At 47.7% G+C, this 25,478-nt stretch overlaps 1 protein-coding gene across 2 annotated transcripts in view; it reads left to right on the forward strand.

The window, feature by feature from the left end:
* PRDM10 (PR/SET domain 10) overlaps positions 1 to 25,478 on the forward strand; it is a 122,399-nt gene that overhangs the window by 59,416 nt on the left and 37,505 nt on the right. For both annotated transcript variants that reach the window (XM_088476244.1, XM_088476245.1), the window contains exons 6-12: positions 1,725 to 1,977; positions 13,070 to 13,311; positions 13,662 to 13,865; positions 14,170 to 14,242; positions 15,220 to 15,337; positions 16,956 to 17,085; positions 19,304 to 19,531. In XM_088476244.1, coding sequence (XP_088332370.1) covers positions 1,725 to 1,977; positions 13,070 to 13,311; positions 13,662 to 13,865; positions 14,170 to 14,242; positions 15,220 to 15,337; positions 16,956 to 17,085; positions 19,304 to 19,531 — 1,248 coding nt within the window. The remainder of the gene's footprint in view (positions 1 to 1,724; positions 1,978 to 13,069; positions 13,312 to 13,661; positions 13,866 to 14,169; positions 14,243 to 15,219; positions 15,338 to 16,955; positions 17,086 to 19,303; positions 19,532 to 25,478) is intronic.

Genomic DNA, 25,478 nt, shown 5'->3' on the forward strand with positions numbered 1-25,478 from the left:
TCGGAGTGAACGAGCGCCCGCTTACGAGCGGCTCTGAATCAGGCCCAATGTGCACAGTCTTGACACCATGTGCCTTTGTATGGCAATAGAAGTCAGAGGTGACTTGTAACATCTGTAATAATTTCAATGTCCAAATGAACATTACAAAAAATCCCATTTTAAATACATAATTCCTGGTGTTTATATGTCCGTGGTGGCGCAGTGCTATACAGAGTAGACAGCTGAATAGTAGCACAATAAATGAATACTAAAGGTGCATACACACACACACAACGTTTTTTTGAACGATCATCGATAATGATATAGTTCAATCGTGGAAAAAAATCGTTCACTTTCTGAGTTAAAACGATGAACGATTATCATTCATGCGCGTTCACGTTTGTAGTTTCTAGTTCAGATTGACCAACTCAACGATTTTCAGGAAGGGAATATGCAAAAATCGTTTGTAGTTCAAAAAAATCGTTTACTAAAATTGTTCATTTACTAAATCGTTGTGTGTATGCAGCTTTAACGTGCATACGCACACAACGATTTTGTTAACAACGATTTTCTGTCAGAATTTTTAATGTGTAATGAACGATTTTTTTTAACTACGAACGAATTTTGCATATACCCTTAATGAAAATCGTTCAGTTGGTCAGTCTGACTGAACTACAAACGTGAACGCGCATAAACGATTTTTTTCAGCGATAAACGATATCGTTAACGATAATCGGTCAAAAAATCGTTGTGTGTGTGTATGCACCTTAACACTAATAATCATTGATAGTCTACTTGCACAGTAATTAAGGAAGTGTGTTGATAAACAACCTTGGGAATGGAAAAGGCCAGGTAATGTCCTTGGCGTATGGGTGTATCAAAATAAAAATATGGTGAAGTAGACTGAAAATATTGGATAGGTGTGGTAAGCCAAAGGGGAGTTACAAGGAGCTTGGCAATCTTCTGTGTGTAAAAGGCCTGTGGCTGGCGGGGCCTCTGGGCCTGTGGCTGGCGGGGCCTCTGGGCCTGTGGCTGGCGGGGCCTCTGGGCCTGTGGCTGGCGGGGCCTCTGGGCCTGTGGCTGGCGGGGCCTCTGGGCCTGTGGCTGGCGGGGCCTCTGGGCCTGTGGCTGGCGGGGCCTCTGGGCCTGTGGCTGGCGGGGCCTCTGGGCCTGTGGCTGGCGGGGCCTCTGGGCCTGTGGCTGGCGGGGCCTCTGGGCCTGTGGCTGGCGGGTCTCTAGGCCTATGGCTGACGGGCACTAGGCCTGTGTGTCCAGGTCTAGTTTTATTGGAGGGAGGGAGCAAAGTTGATTTTAAATATGCAAAATCCACTGTCCAATCTGTCTCTTCTTATCCATTTCATTAACATTGGTATAATATCAGTCCCTCCCGTATAGCAAAGTTGATTTCAATCAATTAGTATTTCTTAATGTATTTGAATATTTGTTTGTATTTTACAGGAAGACATTTTCAAGGATCTTTGAAGCCCCCTTAGAAACATAGAATTTAACGGCAGATAAGAACCACTTGGCCCATCTAGTCTGCCCTTTTTTTTACCTTTTGGTCACCTCAACCCTTTGTGATCCTCAGTTTCCCTTATTAGGTTCCCTCACCATGCCATGATTTCCAGTCTACTTCAGCCTATTTATATTGACCCATCCATGCACCAAGGTTTTAACTCTATACATGACCATAAGTGCTAGAGTCAGTAACTGAAAGTGTTCTCCTGGCTGTTTAACTTATTCAGGCGTCATTATCTGCCCATGAAAGGGGCTTACCTCCTATGGAGGGTGTGGAGAACGCAACAGACCTGGCCACTCTGCAGGACCCAAACGCTCATTTACAAGCTAAGGACGATGATGAGGACGATGACGATGAGGAGGAAGAAGAGGAGGAAGATGATGATGATGACGAGGATGAGGATGAGGAAGATGGGGAGGATTCTGATGGAGATGAATGGGATCCAGATCCTCCACGGCCTTTTGATCCTAATGACCTATGTGAGTTATCCGTGGGTTGAATGCTTGATCAAATCCAATAGTGAGAACAACATAATTATCACAACAGCTCTCGAGAAGGTTTTCACCTATAGCAACCTCTTGCCTATTGTGCGCTGTCACAGGAGATAGATACTAGTAGGTGCAGTGTCACAGGAGATAGATACCAGTAGGTTCAGTGTCACAGGAGATAGATACTAGTAGGTGCAGTGTCACAGGAGATAGATACCAGTAGGTTCAGTGTCACAGGAGATAGATACTAGTAGGTGCAGTGTCACAGGAGATAGATACCAGTATACCAGTAGGTGCAGTGTCACAGGAGATAGATACCAGTAGGTGCAGTGTCACAGGAGATAGATACCAGTAGGTGCAGTGTCACAGGAGATAGATACCAGTAGGTGCAGTGTCACAGGAGATAGATACCAGTAGGTGCAGTGTCACAGGAGGTAGATACCAGTAGGTGCAGTGTCACAGGAGATAGATACTAGTAGGTGCAGTATCACAGGAGATAGATACCAGTAGGTTCAGTGTCACAGGAGGTAGATACCAGTAGGTGCAGTGTCACAGGAGATAGATACTAGTAGGTGCAGTGTCACAGGAGATAGATACTAGTAGGTGCAGTGTCACAGGAGATAGATATCAGTATACCAGTAGGTGCAGTGTCACAGGAGATAGATACCAGTAGGTGCAGTGTCACAGGAGATAGATACCAGTAGGTGCAGTGTCACAGGAGATAGATACCAGTATACCAGTAGGTGCAGTGCCACAGGAGATAGATACTAGTAGGTGCAGTGTCACAGGAGATAGATACCAGTATACCAGTAGGTGCAGTGCCACAGGAGATAGATACTAGTAGGTTCAGTGTCACAGGAGATAGATACCAGTAGGTGCAGTGTCACAGGAGATAGATACCAGTAGGTGCAGTGTCACAGGAGATAGATACCAGTATACCAGTAGGTGCAGTGTCACAGGAGATAGATACCAGTATAAACAAGGACTGACCTGTAAGTAACACTCCAAGGTACTGCAGGATGTTGCACCAATGGATTCGGCAGACACAGGGCCTGATTTACTATGGTGCGCTATTCTGCTTATACGCACGCAACTGCGTTGCTAATATCAGCAGTGATATATTAATGATTGCATTTACATTGCGCGTACATTTCCTGACATAAAGGACAACCACTTCCCCCTGGGAAAGATTATCTGTCCAACAACCTGGACAACCAAGATTATCTGGACAACCACTTCCCCCCCGTAAAGATTATCCGCCCAACCAGCCAACTAGCTGATTGGTTGGAATGAAAATCTGGTAAGGTATGGGAGTAACTGATGATCAGCAATTTGCTCCTAAATGCCAGAAGACAGATGAAAATGGTCATCAGACAAGTTTGTTAAATGTTTGATCCAAACAATTTGTTCAAACAACAGTTTTTGTCCATTTTCCGTTGTTTGGGAGCAAATTGCTGATTGTCATTTGCTTTCATCCCTTACCAGATTTTCACTCTAACTAGTAGGTGTGTACCCAGCCTTACTCACATCCGTATACTTGACCAAGATAGTGAAACAATCGGTAACATCGGACAGTTAGAATAGCCCAGACCTCACTCAGGAATTGCTAACTTTAGTGCACGCTATGAGGCCTCAGCCTGCGTATGGTATTGCAGTAAATAATTTATGCACGCCCCTGCAACGGCATTGAAACGCACTGGCACGCCTGCGATCGCCCGACACCCCCCCCCCAATCACCACCCATAAACTGCACTTCCTGTCAATCATTCTGCTGTGGGTCTGCGTAGCATTTGCAATCGCAATATCTGTTTGCAATTGCTAGTTCTCGATGCATGCGCAGAACGCAACAATCGACCGATTTGCCTGCGTCTTTGCAACTGCGATCCGTGATGAATCCGGCCCGCTGTGCAGTACTGCAATGCAGGGAGTTCCGGGCCACAACGTAGACTATCCAGCCGGATGAGTTGTATGCAGGATGTAGTACCCTAAGGTATCCAGCAAAGCAGTTTGGCAGTGTAGAGCAAAGTCACTGATAACGCAGTATGCAGATAGCAACAGGAAAAGCAGAGTGGTTGCCAAATGCAGATCTGGCAGGCAAGCGGAGGCCTAGGCGTCAGTGATGGCAGATTAGGGGTCACAGGCTGAGATCGGAATACAGACTGAGTACAAAGACTGAAGCACGGGAATGCTGAAGTGTGCACACTATAACCAGCTAAGTACTAGTGCTAAAAGCTGCTATTTAAAGCAGCTGGTACCAGTGAGAATCCAAATAACCTATAATCATGTAACCACAAGAATAAAATCAAAGTGCAAGCAGAGACTAAGCAACCGCAAAAAAACATTGCAGCTGTCTCCTGCTCCTGACAAGAGGTTGTTTAATGCCGGCAGATCTGTGCTGTTGCATCATCAAACCTTTTTTATGTTTATTACATTGTAGTGGTCTTAAGTCCTTTTGATTGTCCTTACTATACTGATAAGGACTATGGGTCTCATTCAGACCCGCTTGGAAGCCCTTGAGCGCTCTCGCAAGCGGGTCGATGTTTGGCTGCGCGGCCGCACTGTGCGTGCGCAAGCCCCGGAGCGAGAGAGAAATTCTCTCGCTCCGGGGCTCACTACAAAAGGGGCGGCTGTCGATGTTGATCGACAGCTCGACCCGTTTTGTAGGCGCGGCAAGGGGGGGTGGCTTCACAAACGGAGGCGTTCCCAAGCTAGCGCCTGCCGTTTGTGGGCGGCCCCACTGACATCACCAGTGATGTCAGCGGGAGAGCTTCTGGCTCTATTAGAGCCAAAAGCTATCTGGGGCTTGCGGCTGACGAGACCCTACCACAAGGGTCTCGTCGCAAGACCCGATGGTCTTGACCATCGCGACCATCACCCTGGCCGCTCGTTAAAGCTGTGGGTGGTAACCCACAGCCTAGCGAGCGGCCAGGAGGCCGGAACATTTTTAGATGCGGCTGCCCTCATTCAGAGCGAGCGCTCGCATTTTGCGAGTGCCTCTGAATGAGGTCCTATGTGTTATCTTTCATAGTAATATGGAGGTTTGCATTGGATCATAGACAAAAGTGAATTGGTATGACACAATGATGATTGTAGCTTGGACCCCAGAGCCTGATTCAGCGAAGATCGCAACTGCGAATAGGCACGCAATCGGTCGTTTTGTTATGCACTGCTCATGTGTACGCTCTGCAGTGCACGTGCGCGAACGCTCCACTGCGATCGTGACAGCGATCACAGTGACTACGCAGACCCAACCCAGAGTGATTGACAGGAAGTATCATTTGTGGGTGGTGACGTCCGGGGGGGGGGGGGAGGAGGAGGATGTGGTCGGCAAAACGCAGGCGTGCCAGTGTGCTTGGACGCCGTTACAGGGGTGTGCATGAATTAGCCACTGCGATGACATACGCAGCTTGAGGACTCATAGCGTGCGATGAGGTTAGCAATTTCTGAGAGAGGTCAGAGCTTGTGCAAGTGTGCGTGAGGCTGCGATGGTACTCGATTGTACCGATGTTTCTTCAGGGTCCATAGGACTCCGCAGGGAGACCTTGGGCTGTAGGTGGTGGTTGAGGAGCTTTCAGCTTCCATGATGCACTGGTCCAACCACCTATACCCCGCCGCAGAGGCACCTCATTTTTGTCTGTGCCCGGCTGGAGTCGGGTCACTATATATATATATATATATATATATATATATATATATACTTTTCCTGTTGAGCGAGCAGCAGCAGACTGTCCACAAGACGTCTGCGCTGCCGCTCCGTCAACCCTCCGGGCGCCGCAACGCCGGCATCGGCTGGGGATCTTTGCGGGCATCCCGGGATCCTCGCTAGCCGGCGGATGGACCCTGACTGCAGCCCGGATACAAGGGGACAGATAAGGCGGGTCATCGCTCTCGGTGACCCGCGGATGGACAGTCATACCTCCGGCCTCAGGGGACAGACCGGAGGAGTTGAGAGTGAACACAGGCTTTGTCCACAGTGATCCACTAGACCACCAGGGTACATATGGAGCGGGAATCCCTCGTCCCGGTGGTTAAAAAATCAGCATGGGGAGGTCAGCTTTCCCCATTAAAGCGGCCCCTCCCCTCAGGGCGCCATTCCTCTGAGGTCTCTTTTCCCTGAACTGCTATCCTCCTCCGACCACGCCCCATCAGAGGTCTCCGACGGACATTTTCTCCATGCTCAGCCACAACTCTCTAAGGGAAACGCAGGGTCCGGTCCCCCTACATACCTTTCCTTGGAGTCGGGTTATGTAGCTCTATAGCCTACCAGATGTTTAGTCACTGACCAGAGTCTGTGTAGTTGATTGTAGTGCCATTCTGCAGTTATAGTGTATATATGCATTGTATGTGACTTATGCTAGCGCTGCCTGTCTGTTTACTTCTCTATACTGTCAGTATATATCTTTCCCTTTTTTCTCTGACTTTGCCCTAACATACAGGTGTATTCAGGGTTTTTCCCAGTACCTCACATCTCTACAATAAATGTATTGATGAGGGTTGTCACATACAGTTGGTTATTGCACAGTGCCATATTTGTGCTGTGCGCTCTTGCAGCTTGTCCAAGCCTAAGACAGGATCAGTATATTGCATTCCTACTTGTAACCTACATACACAGTGGTTGTATTATACCCAGTTCCATATTGTGTCCTTATACCACTCTACAACTGTCTAGCAAAGGCAAGAGTAGTAAGCAAGCATCTGCACCAATACTGCTATCATGCCAATTATGTGCTGCAGGCCTAAGTGAGGAGGATTTGATACAAGATGGGTTGTGTGTTAAATATTATACTCCAACAGCCCCATCAGCCCCCCCCCAGCTCCTGCACAAGAGCCCCCATGGGCTTCCTTTTCTCAGGTGCTGGCTACTATTGCGTACCGCCTAGCAGTACCTATTGTAATTTCCCCTGTGGAGTTACCACAGCAGGCCGTAATTCCTCCTCTGGGGTTTCCACAGCAGGTTCAGGCAATACAGGTACCTCCTGTGCCCTCTCCATGGGTAGACGCATTCTCTATCTCGGTCTGGTGGCTACCTCTACAGCCTTTCAAACTATGTTGCAGGGTGAGAAGCCCCTACCCAGTAAGCCTATGCGTCCTGTGTTATCCTCACAGTCCATGCAGTTCTCAGATTCTGAAGTGTCATCTGAGGAGGCAGAAGATGCTGATCTCTCTTTACACTGACTCCTCTCGGGGAGGACGAGAGTCAGTCTAAAATTAATATTCCTGCCTTGGTGCGAGCTGTTAGGTCATCTTACTAATAGAAGATGACGAGCCAGCCCCTAAATCAAAGCACCCACTGTTTAAACGACAGAAAGTGGCTTCAGCAGAATTCCCTTTATCGGATCAATTAGCTAAACACATGGCTGCAGCCTGGCAGTCTCTGGTAAGAGGTTTCAGCCCCAAAAACGTCTGACGACCTGTTAACCATTTCCTGCGGCTCACTGTTCAAAATGGGAGACTCCCCCTGCGCTGGATTCGCGTTTTATGCGTTTAATTAGAAGCGCTACTTTGCCTATCCCTACAGTATCCTCTTTGAAGGACCCTTTGGATAGAAAGGTTGAATCTTGCCTTAAATCGATATACTCTCTTTCAGGGGCTGTTGCCCGTCCGACCATGGCTATTGCATGGGTGACTAAACCTATAGAGAGCTGGGCTGACTCACTTGAAGATTCTTTTCCCTCAGATGCTTCTAGGGGTCAGATGTCTTTCGTTGCTCACATATTAGATGCAGCGTCTTATATTGGAGAAGCGACATTGGATGCCAGTCTCCTAACCTCCAGAGTCTCGGCCACAGCAGTGTCAGCCTGCCGTACCCTGTGGCTATGCTTATGGAAGGCAGACTCCAAGAAAGGCCTAGAAGTGTTACCCTACAATGGGGAGATCTTGGTTGGCCCAGACCTTGACAAGATTGTAACCACATTGGCGGCATCAAAAACTTCATTTCTGCCTTCAGCAACTACTACTTCAAAGCCTCGGACTACATCTTTTAGGTCCTTTTGTCCTCAAGGAAAACCTAAAGGTCAGTCCTTTCCTAGGCAGTTGGCTTCCACTAGGGCTGCCAAGCCCAGGGCCAAGCAGGTCTGTACCACCAGATGCCCTGCTTCAAAATCCGAGGATAAACCCTCAGCCTGACAGAACGGGCCTCCCTCTGGGGGATCCCAGACTGGAAGGCCGACTTCTTCAGTTTGCCCAGTGCTGGTGTCAAACCACCACCACGGATGCTTGGGTAAGAGAAGTGGTTTCTCATGGGTACGCCCTCTCATTTCTTCGACAGCCACCCCACCAGTTTTTCTACACAGGCCCTCCTTCAGACCCAAGCAAGACCTTACAAATCCAGAAAGCCCATACAGTCCTTGCTGCATGCAGGGATAATTGTGCCAGTCCCACTATCTCAGCGGGGGTCCAGTTACTATTCTACTCTTTCTGGTTCAAAAGCCGAATGGGTCTCATCGGCCTATCCTCAACAATCCCTGAACAAATTCCTCAGGGTACCCAGGTTCAGGATAGAAACCCTACTCTCTATCATCCTAGCTATGGATCCTGAGAACTTTATGGTACCTCTGGATATTCAGGATGCGTACCTACATGTACCTATAGCGCCTTCACATCACCAATATCTCCTGTTTGCTATACTACAGCAACACTTCCAATTTCAGGCTCTGCCCTTTGGACTATCCACAGCTCCACGGGTGTTTACCAATATTATGGCTGTCATGGCGGCCTACCTGCGTGGTCGGGGTGTCCGACTGTTACCATATCTGGACGACCACCTGCTCTTAGCAGGATCCCCAGAAGTGCTTCACCGCCATCTGCAAATAACCATTGCTTTCCTTCACAAGAACAGATGGTTAATCAATTGGAAAAGTCCTCCCTGAATCCCTCACAGAGAATGCTTCATCTGGGAGCCCTGCTGGATTCTCAGGATCAGAGAATCTTTCTGACATCAGACAAGTACAAGTGCGCAGATGGTCTCCACAGTCGCTGGGTGTCGATCCACTCAGCAATGCAGGTTCTGGGATCCATGGTGTCCACCTTCTGCATGGTGGAGTATGCTCAGTTCCATTCCAGGCCTTTGCAAAGGCTGATCTCTCCAGGTGGAACGGGTTACCCCATTGGATAAAAGCTCAGACAATGGTACTCTCTCCGGTGGTGCGTCTGTCCCTCTTTTGGTAGCTACAGGCATCTCATCTAACAAAGGGTCAGCCCTTTTGGATCCCGGACTGGGTACTCGTAACAATGGACGCTAGTCTTTGGGGCTGGGGTGCAGTGACTGATCCACACACCTTGCAGGGTCGCTGGAACTTCAAGCTGTCTACAGGGCCCTCATACTGGCCCAGAACATACTTCAGTGGCTTACATCAACCATCACAGAGGCACTCGAAGTCGGGCAGCGATGACAGATGTCACGCATTCCGACATGGGCCGAGGGTCACCTCCCGGCCATCTCTGCGGTGTTCATTCCGGGAGTCCTCATTTGGGAAGCAGACTTCCTCAGCCGTCACGACGTGCATCTCGGGGAATGGTCTCTTCACCAAGAGGTTTTTCAACTCCTAGTGAGCAGATGGGGAGAGGTGGACCTCCCAACACAATCACAAACTGCCAGTGTATGGGTCCAGAACAAGAGATGCTGAGGTAACCTTTGTAGACTCATTATCAGTGAAGTGGACTTTCCAGTTTGCATATCTATTCCCTTCAGTCTCCCTTCTTCCTCGAAGTTCTTCGGAAACACTGTCCTGCTGGTGGCTCCAGCTTGGCCCAGACGTCATTGGTACTCAGATCTTCGGAGTCTCTCCATTGACACTCTGTTCCTGCTGCCTCAACGACCGGACCTGTTATCTCAGGGTCCTTGCCTTTACCCTCACCTGGGTCGTCTGTCTTTGACGGCGTGGCTCTTGAGACATCCCTCCTGAGGTCCAAAGGATTCTCTAGCTCTGTAGTCAAAACCTATACTCAGAGCGCGTAAGCCAGCCTCTGCTCGGATCTACCACAGAGGGTGGCATACATATTTCCAATGGTGTCGTACCAGAAGCTACGACCACCTAGTGTTTAGGATTTCCAGAGTCCTGGCCTTCCTTCAAGCTGGATTGGACCTTGGACTCCGCCTGGCCTCACTGAAAGTGCATGTCTCTGCTCTGTCCATTTTGGTTCCAACGTAGACTTGCCCCACTTCCGGATGTCCACACCTTCCTCCAGGGGGGTCCTCTGTATACAACCTCCCTTTGTCCCTCCAGTGGCTCCATGAGATTTGACAGTAGTGCTTCGAGCCCTCCAGTGTCTTCCATTTTTCCGTTTGAACCTCCCGAATCTGTGGAACTCAAGTGGCTCAAAGCGAAGACTTTTTTTTTTTTTTTCTTATGGCTATGGCGCCCGCCAGAGGGGTGTCAGATTTAGGGGCGCTCTCCTGTTGCTCCCCATTTCTGATATTCCATCAGGACAGGGCTGTGCTTCGGACTTGCCCTGGTTTCCTTCCTAAAGTTGTTACTAGTTTCCACATTAATAAGGAAATTGTAGTCACGGCCTATCAATCACCAGACCTCTCGGCAGGTGAGGCCTCCTTGGATGTGGTCTGTGCTCTCAGGATATACTTGGAACGTACCAGTTCCCTTCGGAGATCAGACTCCTTATTTGTGCTCTTTGGATTTCACAAGAAGGGATGGTCAGCCAACAAACAGACATTGGCTTCGCATGATTATCTCACAGGCTTACACGCAGGCAGGCCTTCCTATACCGGCTACTGTTACTGCTCATTCTACTCGCTCTGTGAGTCCTTCATGGGCAGCTCGCCGTTGCGCCTCAGCTGAACAGCTTTGTAAGGCGGTCATGTGGTCCTCTGTCCATACATTTGTGGTTTTATGCCTTTGATACATTTGCCACTAAGGATGCTTCATTTGGGCGCCGAATTCTCCTCTCAGCACAGGAGCACTATGGACCCTGAAGAAGAAAATGAGTTATGGTAAAACTTACTTTTGTTAACTCTCTTTCTTTTGAAGTCCATAGGGTCCACAGGGCACCCGCCCTGACGCACCTGGCTTCACATGGGCTATGTTTTTGGCCACCGATTTCCTGTCTCCTTCTACGTGAGAATGTGATTCTTGTGTGTACCAGTCTTCCTTCTCTCTTCTTCTTCTCCGGCCTTTGGCTTGTTATGAACTGAGGTGCCTCTGACTCGGGGGTGGGGTTTAGGGAGAGTGTACCAGTGCATCCTGGAAGCTGAAAGCTTTAACTGTGCGGTGCCCGGCCCTCAACCACCACCTACACCCCAAGGTCTCCCTGTGGACCCTATGGAGTTCGAAGAAAGAGAGTTAACAAAGGTAAGTTTTACCATAACTCTCATTTTTCGCAGTCTTGCTAAACATTACGGATGTGTGTAAGGTAAAGTGGGCGTCTTTGTGTAGTGCTGCGGCGCCATATCGATCGCAATGAATTGGCATACTATCGCAGTTGAACTGCGTGCGTAATCGCAATTGCATTTGCAGTTGCGTTCCTTGCTGTAATCAGGCCCTCAGTTCGCTGCGCTGGCTTCTGAATAGTAATATGTAGTAAGAAAACAACACTAGAGGTTTATTTACTATTGAGCAGTTTTTCAAAGCCACCGATGATTGGCAGCTGTGACTATGGTTTTTCAAATGCCAATAGTAATCCAATCTAAACAACCATGATTTAGCATTCATTACGATTGGCAAACATCGGTCACACCGCCAGTAGTGAATCTACCCCGAGGAGCGGTGTGGGTGAGACAATACCATGTTACTGTACATTCTCCAGTACAATACAGGTGGCCAAACCCTTTTATAGGGAATGCTAACTATTGGCACTGTGATTACTTACACTGGGTCTGATTCAGGGATGGTTGGTAATGCAATCTGGCTGGGCCAAAATGCAATATATAGCACCTATCCTTGTGTATCAATGCCTATTTCCCTATAGATTTTAAGCTTTCGAGCAGGGCCCTCTTACCTCCTAAGTTTTATTCTATTAATGTTCCAATTGTGAAGTGCAACAGAATATGTTGTGCTATATAAAAACTGTTAAATAAATAATGCAGCCCCGCAATAGTTTGCAGGTATATGTAAATGCTAATCTCCGCCTTCCGTTTGTGCGCCGCAGTGTGACTGAGTGTATGAGTGGTGAGTCGCCCAGTTTCAGGCTCCATGGTCTGTGCATTTGTGATGGAATTTCTAAAAAAAACCCATCAATGCAACATCGGTCACACCATCGATATTTGTGGTAACCTAGGGTCTAATCTAACTACACTCCTCAAATCCAACTAAGCATCAAACATTGTATTTGCAATTGGGAACACAGCGGCATTCCTAGCCGCACCCGTGGCACTCCCCTAAACGGCGCTCTTTTGTGATCACTTTAGGTCACCTCACAATTTCCGCCCTGAGAGGTGACCTGGGATCGCAAGACCCCTTAAGTGTTAGCCATTCCGTGTGCAATTGTGAGCGGCCTAGGACACTTGGGTTCGCGTGTGCACATGAAGGGATTCCTGGACTTTTCGAGCATGTGCGCTAGCAAAACGGTAGGTGGGTTTGATCTCTGCAGTGGGAGATTTTTTTTATACTCTCATCCTGAAGTACTGTACGGGCAGCACTGTTCAGACTGGCTCCCGTGTAATTAACAAGTGCCCTAATTTTGTGATGTTTTATTATCATCCTCTGAATTGTAGTGAAGCAGGAGTCACTTTTTACTTGTATGCCTGAAGTTCATGTGACCCTGATAACCCTAAATATTTACTGCTGTCCACTTAATACATGTGTTGCTGAAAAAATTCAGTTATTCAGACTCCCGGCAGTGTTTTTGTATTTTGCAGCAAACCATTATAGGCAGAAAATCTTTTCAAGTATCCAAAAGATATTCCAGTACTTGGTACATTGATTATAATTAGGCAACATCATCTTTGCATGTAGTTACCCTGAAAATTTATTTCAAAGTGAAAAATTGGTTAGATCATCTCCGAGTAATAACTGTCTGTATAACTGACAGATTCCTTCATAAGCACCGTACCATCTGACCTAGTCTTTCTGCCTGTGGTTGTGGTTCCTGTCGCTGACCGCTGTGTAATGGCTGTTTTTCTGTTTTGCAGGGTGTGAGGAATGCAACAATGCTCATCCCTCCGTGTGCCCTAAACATGGAGCCCTCCATCCAATCCCAAACCGCCCTGTTCTCACCCGAGCACGAGCCAGTTTGCCTTTAGTCTTGTATATTGACCGGTTCCTTGGCGGGGTTTACTCCAAGCGCCGTATTCCCAAACGCACCCAGTTCGGACCCTTGGAAGGACCTCTTGTTAAAAAGTCAGAGCTGAAGGATTGTTACATTCACTTGAAGGTTGGTGAGCACACAACTGGAGTAGTGGGGTGCGGTTGCAAGAATGAAATGGGAGAAGAATGGAAACATTTTACCGTGTGGGGAAATGGTAGCAGAGTTGTTGGCTTGGGCAGATCAGGGTGTAGCTTGGTACCGTGAGGGTGAGAAGGGCCGTGGAAGGAAGAGTTTATTGCGGGGGAAGAAGCATGGTGACTGGGAATGGAGGAGTGGGCTCAGGATTACTTTTGGACTGTAACTCTAGGGAACTAAAGCCATGGTATGGGACTTGTAAAGGTGGGACAGGTGAGGGTGACTTTGGAGAAGGAGACCAGGGAATTTGGTCACGTTATGACCATGTATTTTCTTTCTAGGTGTTGTTGAATAATACCCTGGAATCCCAGGACAATTTTCAGGAAGATCTCTGGTTCGACCTATCGGAGGAGAGTCTCTGTAACTGGATGATGTTTGTACGGCCAGCCCAGAATCACTTGGAGCAGAACTTGGTGGCCTACCAGTATGGCCAACACATCTACTACACCACCATTAAGAACATTGAGCCCAAGCAGGAGCTCAGGGTGCGGAACCTAACATTACCTAACCATTATACTATAGGGACGTGAGAGGTTGGGGGTGGGGTGCAGCTTGGAAATGAGAAAAGAGCCTGGAAATATCCAATTAACATTTTTCATGTGTTACAACCTGCATTGTGCCAATATTTAATATTCAGAACAAATCATAGTGTTTAGAGGATGGGCTTTTGTAAGTTTTTACTGTGAATGGATTGTTGTATTGGGAATATGAGCCTATAGTATATGTGCAGATTTGTAACATGAACGGTCAGGCAGGAATTACTCAGCAATTCGCCTGTTTTGTCTGCAGGTTTGGTACGCCGCCTCCTATGCAGAATTTGTCAGTCAGAAGATCCACGATATATCACAGGAGGAAAGGAAGGGTAAGACCAACTGTCATTTTATTATTCTCTTATATTAAATCCTTTTTATTTTATATCCATAAGTTGGCACTGGGACCCTAAGGTACTGGGGCTCAGCTAGGTGTTCAGGAAATGTAAAAAATTCTACACAAAAAAAGTCCTCCCACTCTATCTCCTAGTCTGCTGGGAAGTCAGCAGTCACTCTATAACCATTGCCCCACAGGACAGAACAAAGGGGGTCATTCAGACCCGCTCGCGAGCAGCAGTACGCTCGCAAGCAGGTAGATGTTCCCCACTGCGCATGCGCACGACGGAGGGATCTCCGTCGTGCGCATGCGCGAGACCCAGGGAGCGACGGGCTTTCCATCGCTCCGGGTCTCGCACCAAAGGGGGCGTGCTGTCGATGTTGATTGACAGAACGCCCCCTTTGGTGGGCGTGCCGGGGGCGTGGCGGCCAGACGGAGGCGTTCCCATGGGGACGCCTACCGTCTGAAGCCGGCCCCACTGACATCACTAGTGATGTCAGTGGGAGTGATTTTGGCTCTGATAGAGCCAAAATCACTCCAGGGCTTGCGGTTGAGAAACCCGACCACAGGGTTTCACTCGCAAGTCCGATGGTCGCGATGGTCAAGACCATCGCAACCATCTTGTTGTATGCTCGTATATGCTGTGGGTGGTGACCCACAGCTATACGAGCGTCCAGGAGGACGCTCCATTTTAATGGAGGTGGGCCCTGATTCAGAGCGAGCGCTCTGCTCAGGGCGTCCGGCTCTGAATCAGGGCCATAGCTCAGTTCATATGCAGGGACCCAATCTGTGACGCGAACACACCTCCGACATTGTCCCTGGCAACGTTTAGATTGGATTCAGGGGATGTTCAAAGTCCCTGATGTCCCCTGTCCGGCCATTTATTGCACACAGTCAAACATCTGTATTTGTCATATGCTGGGTGCTCGGTGCATTTCCTCTGTAACATAGTGCATTGTTTGTACCCTTTAGTCCTGAGGGAGCAGGAGAAGAACTGGCCGTGTTATGAGTGTAACCGTCGCTTCATGAGCTCTGAACAACTACAGCAGCACTTAAATACCCATGATGAGAAACTGGACTTTTTCAGCAGGTGATCTTGACTCTTACTCCTTGCTGGCTCTCTGTACAGTGTATGGAGGTGTGATACTCTGTACAGTGTGTGGAGGCATTATGCTCTGCACTGGGACTCTGTACAGTGTATGGAGGTGTGATACTCTGTATAGTGTGTGAAGGCCTGAGACTCTGCACTGGGTCTCTGTATAGTGTGTGAAGGCCTTGTGCTCTGTGCTGGGTCTCTGTATAGTGTGTGAAGGCCTGAGTCTCTGCACTGGGTCTCTGTATAGTGTGTGAAGGCCTGAGTCTCTGCACTGGGTCTCTGTATAGTGTGTGAAGGCCTGAGTCTCTGCACTGGGTCTCTGTATAGTGTGTGAAGGCCTGAGTCTCTGCACTGGGTCTCTGTATAGTGTGTGAAGGCCTGAGACACTGCTGGGACTCTGTAGAGTGTGCGGCTTGTGCTCTGTGCTTGGTCTCTGTACAGTGTTTGGAGGCCTGAGTCTCTGCACTGGGTCTCTGTATGGTGTGTGGAGGCCTTTATTCTCTGTGCTGGGTCTCTGTACAGTGTATGGAGGCCTTTATTCTCTGTGCTGGGTCTCTGTACAGTGTGTGGAGGCCTTTATTCTCTGTGCTGGGTCTCTGTACAGTGTATGGAGGCCTTTATGCTCTGTGCTGGGTCTCTGTACAGTGTATGGAGGCCTTTATGCTCTGTGCTGGGTCTCTGTACAGTGTATGGAGGCCTTTATGCTCTGTGCTGGGTCTCTGTACAGTGTATGGAGGCCTTTATGCTCTGTGCTGGGTCTCTGTACAGTGTGTGGAGGCCTTTATTCTCTGTGCTGGGTCTCTGTACGGTGTATGGAGGCCTTTATGCTCTGTGCTGGGTCTCTGTACAGTGTGTGGAGGCCTTTATGCTCTGTGCTGGGTCTCTGTACAGTGTATGGAGGCCTTTATGCTCTGTGCTGGGTCTCTGTACAGTGTATGGAGGCCTTTATGCTCTGTGCTGGGTCTCTGTACAGTGTATGGAGGCCTTTATTCTCTGTGCTGGGTCTCTGTACGGTGTGTGGAGGCCTTTATTCTCTGTGCTGGGTCTCTGTACAGTGTATGGAGGCCTTTATGCTCTGTGCTGGGTCTCTGTACGGTGTATGGAGGCCTTTATGCTCTGTGCTGGGTCTCTGTACAGTGTGTGGAGGCCTGATACTGTACTTTGAGCTGTGTCTTTGTACAGTGTGTAGAGGGCCTGTAGTGCACATTTGGTTAAGGGGGAACCTTACACCATGCTGTGTTTATGTATACTGCGCTGGTGTGTTCCTTGTGATAGGAATCATAATCCATAGTGTGTGTATGCTGTATAGTGTGTTCTGTGTAGCAAGAACCTTATGCATGTAGTTTGTCTCTCTACTGTATTGCTTGTCGTTGTATTTCCATGTAATTGGGGCCTTACCCCATATTGTGCGTTTTCTGTATGACCTATACAGGCATATGCTATGTTATGGTGTGTTACACTATATTATGTGTGTGTCTGTCATGTTCTGTGTACAATTGCCAAAAATAGTGATACGTTATTTCCGCTAATCTGAAAAATGAGCAGAAATTCATAGTAGCTAAAATGTCATTTTGACATAAATAACCCTTCTGAGTCTTATTACTGACAACAGATCAAAGGGACGCGGCCGGGGTAGAACAAGGAGGAAATTTGGATCCGGAAGGAGACCAGGGAGACCACCGAAATTTATGCGCTTGGATATCGGCGGCGATAACCGGGATAAGTGCGGTCTTGGAAGTCAGGTAAGTGTGTCATGTGCTGTACATAAATGTCTGCACTCTGTCCCTCTTCCAATTCAGTCATCTGTGCCCCCAATACCATTTTGCTGTAAGTTGTCATCCCGCCAACAGATATGGGCCCTGATTCAGAGCCGCTTACGAGCGCAGTGCGCTAGCAAAGCGGCCCAATGTTTCCACACTGCGCGAGCCCCGCTGAGCCACTGAGTTCAGTCGCTACGGGGCTCGCAACAAGACGGGGCGGCTGTCGATGGTGAGTGGCAGCTCGCCCTGTTTTGTAGGTGGGTAGGGGGGGTGGCTGGACAAACGCAGGATTTCCCTTAGGAACGCCTGGCGTTTGTGGGAGGTCTTACTGACATCACTAGTGATGTCAGTAGTGGACGTCCTGCTCTATTGAGCAGGAAGTCCACTTGGCCTTGCGGCAGCCTAGACCCTACCGTTGGGTCTCGTCGCAATGCCGATGGTCGCGATTATCACAATGGTCTCCTGGCTGCACGCACAAGCTGTGGGTGGTCTGCCACAGCTTTGCGAGCGGCCGGAGAAAAAAAATACAAAAAAAACGTCCACAAAACCAGCGCGCGGCCAGCGGCAGCGAGTGGGTCTGAATCAGGGCCATGGTGTCTTACTATTTTAAAGACCATTGTTTTTATTTAGTTTTTTTATGTTTTTGGTTAGAGAGTGGGAGGGCATTTTAGCACATCCAGTAAAATAAGCTGCATCTGCGCGCAGCACTATAATCCCTCCGGTCTCTGCCTGGGGCTATTTTTATTGCCTGTTCTTTAATCACTATTAACTATTGTAAATCTGGTCCCTGCACATTAGCATTTATAGTGGGTGTTCACATTGTTTTTGCTTTTTATTTAATTATAAACCTTTTTGTATTTGGCATCTGCAGTTTTGCATAAATATAAGTTCATAAGACACTGGGGTGTATCTATATGATCTATTTTAGAGCTGGCGTGTGGTGTTTGTTGATCCCTACTTTGACTGCGCTGAGAAAGTCCCTATGTGCTGTGCTTTAGTCTCATGTTTGGATACTAAGAGCCGTATTCAATTAGAGCGGATCCGCGATACTTTTCCGCCTCCCAGACTTTTCGCCTACATCGTGTCTGTTGTAGGCGGAAAAGCATCGTGGCCGATCCCCGCTTTACCCCGTATTCAATATGGAAGTGCGCGAAAACGGGATCTGGCGAAACTTGAACAGACAGAAAGTACTGTCAGATTTGGGGAAATCAGCCTGACACCCCCCCCAGAAGATGCTCTGACATGGGGGTTCCCTATGGTACCCCCCAGTTTGGCTTGCTGAAGGTATTTGGTGTTTTTAAACGGCCTCAATAGCTGCTAAATAGCGTTTTTCTATACGTGGTGCAGAATAGTATTCAGGAGTATTTTTTCCAGAAAATAAGTTTTTCCAGCAAATTTGGGGTACTTGAAAATGGGGGCCAGCATATTTTAAAGTTGCTAAAGTGAAGTTGAAAAAATGTTCAAAAATCTACCTTCCGCATCCACCTGCAATCAAAAAAACACCTGGGGCATACTTGGGGACCCCCCCCCCCCCCCCCCCAGAGTCAAGTTCGCTAGTTTTTAACTTTGTCCCCCAAATACAAAGTGATTTTTTGGGGTAAGTATTTTTTTTTTTTTTTTTTTTTGACACAGTTTACCTTTTGGGGGACTGGCTGAAGGCTGCAGGTGGGTTCCCGCAATGTTGCACCCCAAAACCCCAATCCTGCACTTTTTTCCGCCTCCCATTCATAGGCGAAACTTTACCGCCTAGTACATTGCATTGACTTTCTGCCTAGACGGAAAGTCTCTCAAATTGAATACGGAGTAAAATCAAAACAGGCGAAAATGACGTCATCTGCGAAAAGTTTCCGCCAAAAACACGCGAAAACGACTTTTCGCCTCAAATTGAATATGGGCCTATCTTGGTTACTTGCCCCCGGTATAAAAACTTATTGCTGCTAAAACATTTTATTGCCAGGTGAATTCTTCTGTTTCATAATATTCCTCACTGTTCTTTGGTTACAATATTGCTCTCTTTAAAGAGATTGGGGGAGATGCATCAACTTCTAAATAGTTAGCTATGGGGAACTTCTCCACTATCCCTGATTCCCTGATTGTCCATCAGCTTTTACCTATCAAGTACATACTATAAAAGGATAGGTAGAAGCTGATTGGTTGCTATGAGCAAGGTTTGATACATCTGTCCCTCTGACTCTTACAGGACCTTCTGCAATTCCAAAGTAAGCGGCCACTGTTTGAGGAGACCGGTCATTCTGCGATTAATGGCATCGATCAGTCTGAACTCTCACTGGACACAGCGACACAAGGTACAGTGGATCAGCAGCCAGAGAGCCAACTTCTGCCGCCTCTCCCCCCTGTACAGCCCCCGACGACCGTGACTCAAAGCATACTAACAGCTGAGGACATGCGACGAGCAAAACGCATACGGGTAAGACGCGTTTCTTCTGGTGAAATATTTCCATGTGTCCGTGTTCTGGAGATAGTGTGCGTTTCAGTTGGTGTCGCAGGAAATTTGTTGTCATTTCTTGCTGTCCTGTATGATGTAGTTTCTGGGGCCTCCTGGTCTTTGCCAAATCTAATGCAGATTTGTTTAACATGGGCAGGCCGAGGATATGGTGTTCTAGGAACTGAAGTCTTGAGCTGGGTACACACTGACAGATATATTGGCCGATCAATTGATCGGCCAATATATCTGCTGCCCGTCGCCCAGTGCGTCGTTCACAGACATATCGCATTGTGCACGGCCGATGGACAGATATGTCTGCAGCCGTGGGGGAGGGGGGACTCGCCCCGCCCCCCGGGTCCCATCCCCCGGCCACCAAGACCCGGGGGCAAAAGCAGATGATGGCCGTTCAGTGTGTATGAACGACCATCATCTGCAGATATCTGTCAGGTGTGTACCCGGGTGCAGTAGGTATTACCGGTATTACCGCGACAGCGGAAGCCCGACAAGGGTGAAGATCCTGATCGTATAAACTAACCTAATTTAACCCCCCTAACCCTCCTTTAGGGTGCCTAACCCTAACCCCCCCCCCCCTTGGCCTAACCCTAACCTCTCCCCGGGGGTGTCTAACATTAACCCCCCCTTCCGCTAGCCTAACCCTCCCGGGGGGGGGTGCCTAACCCTAAGTCCCCCCCGGGAACCCTAAACCTAACCCTATTTCCCCCCTCCCTTTCCCGCGGCTGTACGCGCCCAGCCTACCTGTGTTCGGTATGCCGGGCGTCGGTCTTCTGGCGTCTGGTTAATGACAGGCGTCGAGTTTTTGGCACCTGTCATTAGTACCACGCCGGGATTAGAAAGTCTGGAAGCCAGCGGTCGGCATTTAGACCGTCAGCTTCTAAACTACATCCCGCCCCCCATCATTAGAGTTTAGCATAAAGATGAAAGGCAGAATAAGCAGTGTGTGGATCTAGCACACTGAGAAAATAAACCTATGCATGTGTACTGGACATAAACCAGCAAAATATCTAGATAGACAACAGATTTTAGATGGCCAATAGGTTGACAAAATGGTCGACACGTTGTTTTTTTGTTAGAGTTAGACACCAAGGGGAGAGTTAGGGTGAAGATTAGGGTTAGAAAAAAATATCATATATCGACCTTTTTGACCCTGTCGACCGATTAATCGTCTAACATCTGTTGTCTATACAGACATTGGGCCAGATTCAGACCCACTCGCGAGCGGCTGTCCGCTCGCAAGTGGGTCGATGTTCTGCACTGAGCATGCGCACGACGGAGGAAGCTCCGTCGTGCGCATGCGCCAGACGCGACGAGCGAAGGAAAGTCCTTCTCGTTGTGTCTGATCAAAGGGGGCGTGCTGTCGATGTTGATTGACAGCACGCCCCCTTTGGTGGGCGTGCCAGGGGCGTGCCTCCCTGACGGGGGCGTTCCCACGGGAACGCCTCCCGTCAGAAGCCGGCCCACTGACATCACTAGTGATGTCAGTGGGAGTGATTTTGGCTCTGATAGAGCCAAAATCACTCCGGAGCTTGCGGTTGAAAACCTCAACCGCAGGCTCCGGCTCGCAGTTTCTATGGTCGCGATGGTCACGACCATCGCGGCCATCAAAATGCACGCTCGTATAGGCTGTGGGTGGTGACCCACAGCTATACGAGCGGCCAGGAGGACACTCCATTTTTATGGAGGGCGGCCCTCATTCAGAGCGTGCGCTCTGCTCAGAGCGTACGGCTCTGAATGAGAGCCATTGTCTATCTAATTCCTGACTATCTTTGATACTAAACCCGGCACTTTCACCCCCCTCCTGTCCCCTCAGAAACAGATTTCCAGCTACAAGTATTTTTTACTCTCTGGCTTCCATTTGGGGGCACTAGAACCTGGGGTATAAAGGTGCATTCAGGAGCCTACTTATTGATTTATTTGCTTATCTCCTCTTGTTACTGTCAGAGGTTACGCCCCCGTTCTTCCTCGTTAGGCTCCAGAGAAGGCGAATCGCTCACTACCACTATATAGGTATTGTCCGTGGTCCAGTGCAGCTGCTGACGATTCTCTATGCACAGACATGGAGATAGACATTATCTCCATGTCTTACAGAGTAGCACCTCCGGCCAGGAGAGGATCCATAGGCTTTGCGCCTTGTCCCCACAAAGAACCGTCCTGGGTCCAGAGCCTGACCAATTCTGTTCATGGTTTAGCAAGAGTTTTTACTCGTCTTTTTTCAGTAGACTTTTAGAACCCTCTACTAGGGCAAGTGGCAAAGTCCCTGGGGCAGGCATAGGAAGTTTCTGAGCTTCTGTCTCTGGAGGAAGGTGAGGTACCGGATGAACCGGACACAGAGGAAGTTTCGTATATTGATGAGGATTACTCTAAAGGGGAAGGAATTGATGACTTTGTGTCTCGAATATTGTGTGACGCTCACCATATTGTGTGATGATGCACAACTCTCACCAAGGTCGCTGTGTCTCCTCATGTTTACATGAGTTTTCGGGTGAGGTGTAGACCAAACTTGTTGAAAAGGCTTAGTGGTGTATGCCGGCTACTATCATTATATCCCTTTCTAGGAGCGGAAAGGGAAAAATAGGAATCTTTGCCATAGGTAGATGCCTTCATAGCAAAATTGTCAAAAACAAACACCAACCATTTCTGTTTTCAATGCTGCCTCATTACAAGATGCTTTGAATGCAAAATGTGACGCTAAAGTAATTTTTTTTGAGGTTGCCGGAGCCTATTCTTAGACCTGTTCTGTTGACGGGGACTAGTGAGCAGGTCCTAAAATTTTCAGCAGCTTTCTAGGTCTATGCTCGGGCAGACCAAGGTCAGCTGCAGCGTCTCAAGTCCCATGTCCTTTCTGCGGGTCAACAGACTCTCTTGGGACTGCAACAATTGCCTGATCTGCAACCGATGTCTTGGTACACAGATGCTGCAACATTTTACACAAACGTTTGGATTTGCCAAGCTGCAGGTGGACGTCTCGATACATCTCCCGGCGGCTGCCACATATGCATATTTTTACATAGTAGCTGCATACACCGAGCACTAGCGCACAGCTCTAAATCAGGTCCATTGGCTTTAGTTGCACATATTACAAGGTGAGGGGCTTCAGTCCTATAGACCACAGGTTCTCAAACTCTATCCTCAGGACCCCAAACAGTGCATGTTTTCCAAGTCTCCTCACAGTATCACAAGTGAAATAATTAGCTCCACCTGTGGAACTTTTAAAATGTCAGGGAGTAATGACTACACCTGTGTAACTGCTGGGTGACCTGGAAAACGTGACGTGTGTGGGGTCCTAAGGACCTGGTTTGAGAACCTCTGCTATAGACCTTTGGGAAGAGCCAGATGGCTTTACACAACGGGGTAGTTTCCTGCTTTCAGTGGAGGGGCAAAAGGGAAGACAGGTGTGGTCAGGTAAAAGGCCAACCACCAAATCTGAAAATATCAGCTTAATGGGAACTTTGCCAACAGGGATCTCTTGTAGTGGGAGCCCATTGACATCTATTCTGAGGCCAGTGGTTTACTTCCACCTAAAACACCTGGATGAGAGGGATCATGGATTGCGGCAACATTCTAGATCTGTGTGTTGATTTTTTATTTTTTTCCTCCTAAACATAGACAAGAAAAAAAAACATAGGCCCAAACAGGAGCTACGGTATTCAATATTTAGTCTTTTCTGGAGTCTGAGATCTGTGATAAATGTCGTGGAGAAAAATTTAGCTCCTGGTGTCTTGGAAATCAGGGATGCATATTTACATGTTCTAATCTGGTATTTTCACCAGTGCCGTCTCGGGTTAGCAGTCCCATCTCGGCACGATCAGTTTGATCGTCTTCCTTTTGGTTTAGCAACTGCACCAGGATCCTTACAAAGGTCATCGTAGCTCACGAGAACCAGAGACGTGACCGTCTTAACTTAACACCCACTACCTTCTTATCTATGCAGCATCTTCTTTACTTTTCCAGGTCTGTAATCTGATGACTACAGAGTGGTTTATCAATTACAAATAATCCAGTGAATGATTTTCCTAGTGTTTCTTTGACTCCATACAACAGAAATTATTCTTACAGATAGACAAGATACTATCATTGGAGAAACTAGTTGGATCTTTATTGGCTCATTGACAGATTACTGTCCCTCTAGCCATGTCTGTCCGAGGAAAATGGTGCCAACTTTGAGGTGGGTCCACTTTTCTCCATTCCACTCAAGGAAATTCCAGGTAAAATTACTAGCTGAACAGAAAGTCTCACCACCATTTATTCCTGACAATTCTTAAAGTTGTCCCCAAGGACAAGTTATTGCTCCTTTTTGGGTTCAGGAGCAAAGCAACAACCTCAACTGAGAACATCCATTCACAATTTAGATCTGGACAAGTGTGACGATGGATGCCAGTCTATAGTCGGAGGGCAAGGACCCTTCAGTGCCTCCTACAGGGGCTATGGTCCAAGCAGTAGTCAAATATTGCCATTCAATGTTCTGGATCTTAGTGTAGTTAATGCAAATTTTTTCTAAGGGGAAAGTAAATATTCAACAGTACATCAGTCAGGAACCAAGAAATCAAAGTGATCATGTGCTGGGTGGAATTCAACGCTCCAGTGGTCTCTTTGGTATTTATAACTTGAGGATAGAAAACTGGGAAATGGGCTTTCTCAGCAGGAATATTTTTAATCTCAGAGATCGGCCCCTTCATACAGAGGTATTTCCACAGTTCATAATTGGGGTCAACCAGATGGTGACATGACGGTTGAACTATGAAGTTGAACTTTTGTTCAGAGACAAGAAGCCAAAAGCATCACTGGTCAGAGTCATGTTAGTTCCTTGGAATTTCATCATGGTTTATATGTTATAAGTTTCTTTAAAATGTAATTTATTCTGGCGAGTCTTGTAGCTCCAGTTTGGTAAAGATTTTGGCAGGAAAAGAAATTCTAAACATTAAGGCCCATCATGTCGTCTTCTGCTGACTGTCCCTGTTAAATCATTCATTTACCTTGATTGGGCTTTAACAGAGTGGATGATTTGGAAGTATAAATAAGTCTAAAGAGATTTCTCTGACCGCTTGGTTAAAACCATTCTAAAAGTTAGAAGATCATCTTGGCTAAGAACTGCCATAGAGGAGGAGTTGTTTTTTTTTTTTTTAATGAATAGGCCTAGGCATGAACAAAGGGAAATTTCAACTTTGTTTTTTAAACTTTCTAGGTTATTAGGGGCTAGTCACTGTGTTTGAAGTTTAGCTCCCTAACTTCAAGTTTGAAGTCCGAACAGACATATGTAGCCTCGATATATCCCCCGTTACTCACTGGGATCTAGATGTGACATCATTCCATCATCTTGCATCTGACCCTTTTCATTCTGTGAAACTGTTTCTTTCTTGGGGAAAATAGTTTTTCTCTTGGCATTTTCCATAGTGACCAGTCTTAGTCTCTTCTCTCTTTGTGATCTCCGTATATAATTTTTCAGACAGGGCTTGTCCTATACATAAAACCATAATTTTAGCTAGTATCAAAACGCCACTTAAAACCAGATTTAATTCATTCCAGTGATCTTCAGGTAGAAGACTCCTTTCTCCTCTTAGGCATTGCCAGGGTTCTAGAAATGTATCTTCATAGGACTTCTTGTCTCCGTAAGACTGAGATCCTTCCAGTCCTATGAAAAGCGAGGTTGTCCGGCTCCCACACAGGAACGATTGCTAGATGGATTACCTCCGTATGGGATGTATTGAAGCAGACCACTTCTGTTCCTGAAAACGTGATCTACCAGGTCATTGAGTGTGGTGTGGCATGGCATGGGGTCTCAGTGAGGCAGCTGTTTTGGTGCAGCCACCCATAAATCTGTCCATACGTTCTACAAGTACAGCTTATTTGTGCCTAAAGACCCTATTTATGGATGGAAGATAAAATTCAGAGCGCCTTCTTCCATAGGGACTGC

This window comes from Taudactylus pleione, unplaced genomic scaffold, assembly GCF_031769625.1.
Source record: "Taudactylus pleione unplaced genomic scaffold, aTauple2 ptg000185l, whole genome shotgun sequence".
Classification (NCBI taxonomy): Eukaryota; Metazoa; Chordata; class Amphibia; order Anura; family Myobatrachidae; genus Taudactylus; species Taudactylus pleione.